This window comes from Triticum aestivum, chromosome 3A (genome assembly GCF_018294505.1).
Source record: "Triticum aestivum cultivar Chinese Spring chromosome 3A, IWGSC CS RefSeq v2.1, whole genome shotgun sequence".
NCBI lineage: Eukaryota > Viridiplantae > Streptophyta > Magnoliopsida > Poales > Poaceae > Triticum > Triticum aestivum.
Window position 1 is genome coordinate 67,675,896 of NC_057800.1, and position 8,934 is coordinate 67,684,829.

At 41.2% G+C, this 8,934-nt stretch overlaps 1 protein-coding gene across 3 annotated transcripts in view; it reads right to left on the reverse strand.

Moving 5' to 3' along the window:
• The window catches only part of LOC123060344 (ectonucleotide pyrophosphatase/phosphodiesterase family member 1), a 9,377-nt gene extending 1,958 nt beyond the window's left edge, over positions 1–7,419 (reverse strand). The window contains exons 1-11 of one of the 3 annotated variants that reach the window (XM_044483027.1): positions 7,171–7,419; positions 5,746–5,818; positions 5,064–5,228; positions 4,827–4,932; positions 4,261–4,443; positions 3,602–3,767; positions 2,641–2,936; positions 2,296–2,388; positions 2,157–2,205; positions 1,616–1,688; positions 1,294–1,341 (exon numbers count right to left, since the gene is read on the reverse strand). In XM_044483027.1, coding sequence (XP_044338962.1) covers positions 1,294–1,341; positions 1,616–1,688; positions 2,157–2,205; positions 2,296–2,388; positions 2,641–2,936; positions 3,602–3,767; positions 4,261–4,443; positions 4,827–4,932; positions 5,064–5,228; positions 5,746–5,760 — 1,194 coding nt within the window. In that variant the 5' untranslated portion in view covers positions 5,761–5,818; positions 7,171–7,419. Of the gene's footprint in view, positions 265–1,293; positions 1,342–1,615; positions 1,689–2,156; positions 2,206–2,295; positions 2,389–2,640; positions 2,937–3,601; positions 3,768–4,260; positions 4,444–4,826; positions 4,933–5,063; positions 5,229–5,745; positions 5,819–7,170 lie in introns of those variants that run through there. The other 2 variants (XM_044483025.1, XM_044483026.1) reach the window with 2 other exon arrangements.
• Between the last annotated feature and the right edge of the window lie 1,515 nt (positions 7,420–8,934).

Consider the following 8,934-nt stretch of genomic DNA (forward strand, 5'->3'; position numbering starts at 1 on the left):
GGTGGAGACGGCGAGGGCGGCGGTGAGGATGATGAGGAAGCGGGAGGCGGCGGGGGGCTGGGGCGCGGGGGCGGAGGGGGCTTGGGGGTGCGCGAGGAGGGCGTCGGTGGGGAGCGGCGAGTCGCCGGGGGAATGGGGGTGGCCGGAGATGGGCGGGGCTGCCATTGGGGGAAGCTCGAGCTCACTGTGGCTTTGGGGGTTTGTGGTAGGTGGGGCGGAATCGTGTCGATCTGACTCTGTAGTCGCCATGGTGTGTGGTTCAGATCGTGCTAGTTAATGGGCCTGTCTCGTGTATATTGGCTCGGCTTTTGGGCCAGTCAAAGCCCGTTTTTAATCAGATCGGCGAATATTGATGGTACTGCTCGGTTTTTTTTATGCTAGCACGTGCAATGCACGCGTCAACGTTCGAAAACTCAAGATGCCTTATGGTGGTAGTCTCCACTCTCTAGCAGATGTTGTATAATGCCCCGGATTGTAAAATAATCGTTATTTTATAGTTTTTGGCAAAAGAAGCATATTTCAGATATGTGAAATGTTCTCGTCCCGTAAAAATTATGGAGCTCTCCCTAAAACGAGAATGGTTCCCCCGCCAAAAAAAAAAAAAAAAAAAAACGAGAAACGGTTGGCGGAAGGGATTCCGGCCATCCGGCCACCGACGACCGGCACGGCGCGCTGCCGCCCGTACGGAGCTAGCCAAGATGCGACGCCTCGCCGTGGCTGACGAACACAGCAGCGCGCGACCGAATAGTGCAGGAGAATATTTAAGTGTGGCGTTCCGGTCACACACAAGTTGCAAGAGCTCTTGTGTGAAGTAATTGTTTGAGAATCTGCAGACAGTATTATTGTCCGCGAAACAAATGTATCAGAATGGTAAAAATGATTGATTGTAGAAGCAGGAGTAACAACAACTTTAAAGTAAAGAACATTAATTAAAAGACTGGAAGTAAAAGTGATTTCCTACAGTAGAGAGATTAGACACGAGTAAATTCCAGATCATGGTGTACATCAAGTGTGCCAGTGCGATGATAATATCAATTACTCCCTCCGTTCTAAAATAGATAATCCAACTTTGTAGTAACTTTGTACTAAAGTTAGTACAAAGTTGAGTCATCTATTTCGAAACGGAGGGAGTACCTTGTATCGTGATTTTAATGGTACTGGTTGTTTGTTTGGTATACGGGTCACCCTTGAGTTGTAGAACTCCACGTGTGATTCCGTTCTCCTCTATAGTCATCGTGGTCGTCTCCATAATTAAGGTCGTGAGACTGAAACAATTTAAGTTCGATGGATCACCGTTATCTCATACTGTCTTCGATCCTCATGGATATCTTCACCTGTCATCTGAAGGTCACAAATTCATTAAACAATGTGCTATCTGTGTAGGTCTTAAATTGGACAACACACATTACGCTCAGCGTGGATAAACAATTTACTGAACAATCATAAAACTATAACCACGAATGACGACATGTATAATGGACACACGAATCGTACCAATCACCTACATCTAGGAAGAACTAGCGCATGCAAACACTGCATTTCAACTGAAAACCCTCCAAAACTAACGGGCTTCGCATCAGGTCGGGTGCATTGTTTGCCACTTTGCCTCACTTACTTGACTGAACGGGATCACGAGCAGGAGGATAATAGCAGGAGGGACAGGGATCGGTAGAATCACAAATAGTTGGCTGCATTTTTATTTTGCAAATCGTTCCAGTTTGTGTTATATGTTAACTTCTGCTCGACTCACTGTGTGTAATATGAGAAAATCCTCTTGCCAACTTTTTAATTTGATGCATTGTGTACTCATGGAAAGAAAACATGCACTGGGAGACAAGGAATGGTGCAATACCAGATGAACTGTCCACTTCTTCAGCAATTACAAAGGGGTTGTTCCTGAGGTTTGACACAATTTTCTAAACTTTTCAGCCTTGTAGACAGCAACTTTACCCGGTTAAGGCTGCCCGAACCAATTATTCCAAATAATTAGCATCGAACGCTACAAAATTCTTCAGGGGCGCGCGCCAATCACCGCACCTCTGGGTGAATTCCCAGTCTGATTTGCGCGCAGCTACAAGATTACACTACATGAGATGACACTCTGGCCAGGTCCCACTCTGAATGAGACTACCTGAGTCTTTCATCTTCTCTATGACTTCTCTTCATCTGATTGAGTCCCGTTGATGGCGTCGGCGAAGTACTCAACTGGAGATAATACCACAAATCATTAAGTCGGGCATGATGATCAATTGACACTTCACGGCGGACAGAAATCACAAACACAACCAAAATTACCTATGTCATCATTATGGTCTGGGGAATCAAGTAAGAGGTCCGAGTCCGAGGGCAGGAAAGGGGTACCTTCGTAGTTCTCAAGAGCCTCCAAATCTGAACATGAATGTGGAATACAACAGTGTGATTACAAATTTAGAATGACAGGCAAATAGGACGCACAAAATAAATCTGACAGTACAAATGTTGTGTTACTTGACAGAAATCAGAAGCACAGAATTAGCTAATCAGAGTAGGCTATGTGTTCAGCTTTTCATCCTGTGTAGATCACAGTTTCATTTTTTGAAGAGCTGGTTATCAAAAGAAATACGATCAAATAAAGTCAAACTACCAAAGCCAGAAGGTCACCTCCTAAACTTGTCAAATCAGCTGTAAGATCAGAGAGGCTGAAATTCCAGAGCTGCCCCAAGGATCGGATGGAATCCCTTGACGACCCATCTGGCCCTAATTGCAGAGGTTCTGTGTTCCCTATGTCAGATCCAAATGCTGAATCTAGCATCGATGTATCCATAGCCATCCCTGGTATCTCCGACGGAGTGAAAGGAGCATGGTTGCTTGATGCTGCCGATGAGGGGCTCACAGCCATCTCGGATGACATGGCACCATTATGTCCAACTTCAGGTGCACCGTTGTCAACAACCATGCTTCATGCAACATCAAGTAATCAGGTTAAGAAAATATTAGCCATGAATGTGAACAGCAAGAGCAAAAGGAAAAAGAATACACGATTATGGATAAGACTATTTGCAAGACAACAAATCAGAAGGCTGCAACCTACAATCCTAATTTCTACATTTGCAGCAATAATAGCTTAACGTAGATTGGTTAAAAAAACATGTTCAAGCAACATCAGATTACATCATGTGAACAGATATGTGGATAACAACAAAAATGAACAAGATATTTTTCTAGTGACAAGTACCTTTCATGAAACATTTTTAGCAGAAGAATGGTTAAAAAAACAATCAATAAATAAGCATCATAGTTAAAGTATATAAATAAGTGAATAACATCCTGTGACATTATTCCAAAGAATCGACCACTTGAGTAAGCATTTGCTCCCTGGCAGTTTGACAAGTGCAGCAACAAAAATAACTGTATGTGCCTTACCTCATTATGTGTATATGCAGGATGTGCTACAACTATGTGAACAGAAGCAAACATCGAAGATAAAATGTTCCAACCTTTCAATGATACATAGAGAGAAAATGATTTGCCAGACGAAAATATTATCAAGAACATGATTAAACCAATATATCCCACGTGAAGGAAAAAAGAACATGGTTAAACTGATAAAGATAATGCTTACTCATTTCCGGAATTCATGCGAATTGGTTGATAGCCACCTGGTGCAGGGATCCCATTCACCATATGACCGCTGGATAGACCACAAACCATCGGATCAATGTGAGGCTGGCCGGGAGCAGGCATCAGAGGTTGCTGAAGTACTGGATACCCCATCGGTAGATTGTTAACTGCACCAGATTCAGACTTAAGTCCAATAACAATGATAACGATACTTTTATAAATGTCTAAACCAGTCGACGATTAAAGCTAAACCTGAACTTGTCTAAATCATGCTAAGGATAATATGCACCATGAAATTCAATATAAGTGCAGAAAAAACCCATCATTTTAAGATCTTTACTCCTATAGATAGAGATATCATTACAGAGGTTTCCCATACCCAGCCAACACTACTGCAATAAATGATGGATAATATGGACCCGAGAAAGAAGAAGGCGAGCATAGTTGCTTATGATGATAAGATATTTTGATATAAGATGTGGACTTGCAAAATCCTTTCAGTAGAATCACATGAAAGGGGAGAAAAATATCTGATAGAAAAAGTAAACTGTAGTAAAAATAACAGCTAAGGAGAAAAGACAGCATATACTAGAAATCTTAAACTACAATGTACTTGTCTAGCCTCTTTTGAGCGCTAGACATGTAAAACACGGACATTACCTGGCATAGGATGCATCCCATTTTGCATTGGAGCCAGTGGAACATTCGGATGTGCTGGATATTTCATCAAATTACACTGGTGCTGCAACAAATGGTTGAACAAGATAATCTGTCTTTTCAGTTTCAATCTTATATAGTAAGCCCGAAAGAATTCAGGGTTCTCTTCTTCGAGTTTCTGCCATACTGAAAATACAAAAAAATTCAAAGAAAGTAAGCGGAAAGACTTCAGAACTCCAACAGATGTATATCTAGATGCTCGAGGTTCAAGAAACATAGTATAAAAGAACTTGAGCTCAGAGAGGATTTCAGATTTTCCGTCTGTACTGAGAAATCACTATCCATGTAGGTATCGATGATCATAGGTCAAACCGGTAAGTACAGGGCTACAACTTCATTATATCAAGCTAATTTGTTCATCGATCTGATGGGAAGGATTTGTGCATACTGTAGTAGTATTACCGATGTGCTCTGAATTACATGAAAGAAGCAAACAGATAAATAAACTAGTAAGTACAAAAAAGAACCCCAAACAGGAATATCATCAGCAACTGAATTTGCAACATTACCTAAAGTAGTGAAGCCAGGTTCTATTCTCGCACGAGAAGAAAGCGTCCTAACAACCTCTCCTTTGGTCATGTATAGCTGCAGACAGCGCTCTATCAAATTCTGGACCTGCAGCAGGATGTTAAGTTTCATTAATTAATTGACAAGATTGTGGGACATCCACTGTAGAGGGATGCAATATGGTGATAAATTAGCATTAAAAAAGCTAAAGACAACAGAACAACAGCTAGACATCTTACAAGTTCAATGTCTTCGCGGGAGACTTTTCTATTATCATTACTAGCGACTGTCAAAGAACCAGGATCTCCTGCAGGAGCATCAGTGGCCATTGTGTTTAGTTGGTTACTTTGCACTTCATTGGTACCTTGGGGTGACATCTGCAGCTCTGTTGTGCTCTGAATATCCTGTAGGAAATTTGCATATGTAACATAAATCAATCACCTGCTAAAGACAAAACAAAATGGATGCTAATACTGAAAACAGTATCAGTCAATTAGGAGTGCTATTAACAAGAAAAAAAGATGCCTTGGCATTGAGGAAAGTTTCTCTAATATTAGAGATAACAACGGTACCTTTAATGCTGAATAACAAAGAACTGTAGGCTAAAGAAAGTGTCGCAGCAGTACCTCATATTCTTGATATTAAGCGCAAATATTATGTGTTCAGTGCTTAATCATATATTCACCCGATAACTATAGACGTGTTGTGTTACCAATTAATGATAAAAGCTGTAGCAAAATTCTGGTTCATATGCAATGCATAATGTATAATTATATCACTCTCTAGCTTAGTAAATAGAAGTTCTATGCACTTCCACCATCTGATTAGACTAACCACACAAATTTTTAGTATTTTTACGCTCAAAGATAAAAATAATTACAAAGAGTATTTCCATCAACTGAAAATGCCAAGCAAATTCACCTGAGAATCCTTCATTGCAGTTTATCTGCTTATCACATACAAGAAATAGCTAAATCCAGGATCAATGCTTATCCTGGTAGGAAAAATATATCGATGGTTATGCTAGAATGCATGCAAATGGTGTTACATTTCAGACGGGTAGAAGTTGAAAATAAACATCAAACAGTTGCAGTGCGCTCTAAAATAGTCTTGCTGGAAACTGCCATGTTAGCTTTCCCATTTATTTCATTGTAGACTAGGAAGCTAATGATTTTCAAATTTGTTGTTCCGTAAAAAGGAAGAAAAATAATTGCAGTGACATCATAGAGAGAATGAAGTATGAGGTCCTTCAAGGTACAAGGAAACAAGTAGTATTGATATTCTACATCAACAAGTATGGCACTCTGACATTCATAAGATGGAACAATAAAAAGGGCAGGGCAGCCCCAGTGCATGTAGCTCCCGCTTGCGCAGGGTCTGGGGAAGGGTCCGACCACTTTGGGTCTATTGTATGCAGCCTTTCCCTACATTTCTGTAAGAGGCTGTTTCCAGGACTTGAACCCGATGAGGTCACAAGGCAGCAGCTTTACCACTGCGCCAAGGCTCCCCTTCATAAGATGGAACAATACCGGATGCTAAATAAGAACATGTTGCAGGTCTCATAAAAAAAACTTGTGTATGCATCTACCGAACATACTGTGAGCTCAAAGGAAATGCATAATGTAGGTTTAATTTAACTGATAATATCCGTGATCAGTTAAAAAAAGGGAGGTTTGAGATTACTAAAATGGCACACAACAGGAAGCGATACTGTGCCCAAGAGTACCATTCATAAGCTGAGAGAATCACTGAACTTAACTTGACTCTGGTGTGCCAGAGATGACAGTGCAATCTTAATCTTAGAAACTGAACCGGATTTGTAACATTGACCATCTAGAAATCATGGAAACAGAACAGCACGCCAGATACTAAATTGTTAGACAGTAGGTACTCAAGTAACATCAAATTTAACACATCAGTCCGAGACTAGCACCTTTTTTACAAAAAATTAAGAGCGCTGGTTTTGAAAACAAAGCACATACGTATTATAATAATTCTATCAAGTGCAAAAGAACCTGGAAATGTAAAAGGGGGGGAAACAAGAAAATGGCTGGACAAAAATGAAGGGTCCACAATCACTTGTGCCAAAAATTAACTGATACACTTACAGTACGGCTCGCGTAAAAAGGAATTGCTCAGCAACCTAACACCAAGAAGGGGCGGACTGAGCGTGCGGCATGGAAGTTCAGTAAAGAGCAGAAATTGTTAAGAGAAGATGGTGTGCCGAGCGTGCACCGGCATACCCAGAATTTGTGAAGGTCCCCGCCCTACCCTAGTGGGGTTGATTAATTTAACAGCACGGAGAATTGATACTGCGGTGGATGAAAACAACCTAGCTGCTCATACCTCGAAGGAAGGAAGGAGCCCAATGGCGAGAGACTGGGACGGGGTGGAGACAGCAGCAGGATGTCCCGGGGAGCGAAGAAGAAAGTGAACGGCGATGGTGGTGGCGGCGGCGGCGGCGGCGGCGCGCGTCCCCCGGGAGGCGAGAGGAGGGGGCGGGGATTGAGGCGGCCGCTGCTGTAGGTACCTCCGCCGCGAGGAAGGGAAGGGAAGGAGTGAGGGGCCTGGGAAGGGGGAAGTGAAAAGAAACGGAAAATGTACTGCCAGGAAAAGAGGAGTAAAGCTTGGCTCTCGATAAGACAGTTTTAAATTTAATTAGGAGAGCATGTGTAAAATACTCCTAGATTCTCCTAGAATATTGAACCCATATTTCAATCCCAAAAACTTAAACGCGCAGCTGCGCTATTTGACGGAGCCGAGCGCACACGCGAGCTGTCCAATAATTGCGCACCTGCTACGCGACAAAATTGCTAAGTAAACGGCATCCTTCCTCCTTGCGATGCACCTGACGTTGTCAGGTGGTGGGTGGTCACTAAGGATTACGTGCATGCATGTGCTGATGTCATCTCACATTATTCCGTCTTTTTTTAAAAAAAAAGTTATAACTTTCGAACCGAGTGTCAAAATGAAAATCCGTTTTCACCATTAGGTTTCTCGCGACGAGATCTTCAAAACTAGATCTCATATGTATGTGTTTCGATGAATTTTTTAAAAGCAACTTTAGTTTTAGTTGAGGCAATTTTAGTACTAAACAGAAGCAACTTTCTTGCATCATGTGTAATAGTGAATTTACCTATCAAATATATCGTAGACAACATAAAAATCATGTGGGACAAATTTTCACTGTATGTAGGCAACTAAGCATCATTCGTAGGCAACTTTATAATATTGTAGGCAACTTAGTTTTCAAGGTAGGCTAACAGTATCCTAAGGAGGCTACCATGACTAGCTAGTAGCTTAACATCATCCTTAGTTGCATACAATTTAGCTTCATACATAGGCGGCTTTGGACCTAAGTTGCTAACGCTACTTAGTTTTAAAAGCAACTTTGATGCTTGATGAGGCAACTATAATGCTAAACAGAAACAACTCCACTTCTAAAAATAATTAATTAGCAGCAATAAGCAACTAACTAATAATACAGAACAACTACCGAACTGAGGTAGATAATGCCACATCACCTTTATGAGCAACTTCCCTTCCACAAGAGGCAACTCTAGTGCTAAAAGCGGGCAACGCCACTACCTTGTGTGTCCTAGTTAATTTTGTCTAACATTCTCCTAACTTCCTCATTGGTACTTCTAAGTTGCCTATTGTTCATGCTCGTATGTCGTTGTTTCTAAATTGCCTATAATACTATAATGTCGTCTACCGATGATACTCTTGTGTCTGCTATATATTGCTAGTTATGGTAGGCAACATGATGATGAATCTCGGCCACTTCAGAGTGTTTGTAGGCAACTTAGAAAAACAATGATAAACAACTTCATATTATTCTAGGCAACTATTTTAACAAAATTAGGCAACTGAGCAGCAATTGTAGGCAACTAATTACCAGTAGCAGGCAACTAGGCATCAATTATAGGCAATTTATAGCATTTATAGGCAATTGAATATCGACCGTTTGCAACTAACCATCAACAATAGGCAATCGAACGACCATGATACACAAGCTGGAATAATGTTAGCAAAACTGATAAATATACATAGTGCAGTGAAATTGCTTTGTATGTACACCAAAGATGCCTTATGTTTTGTGTGATTTTT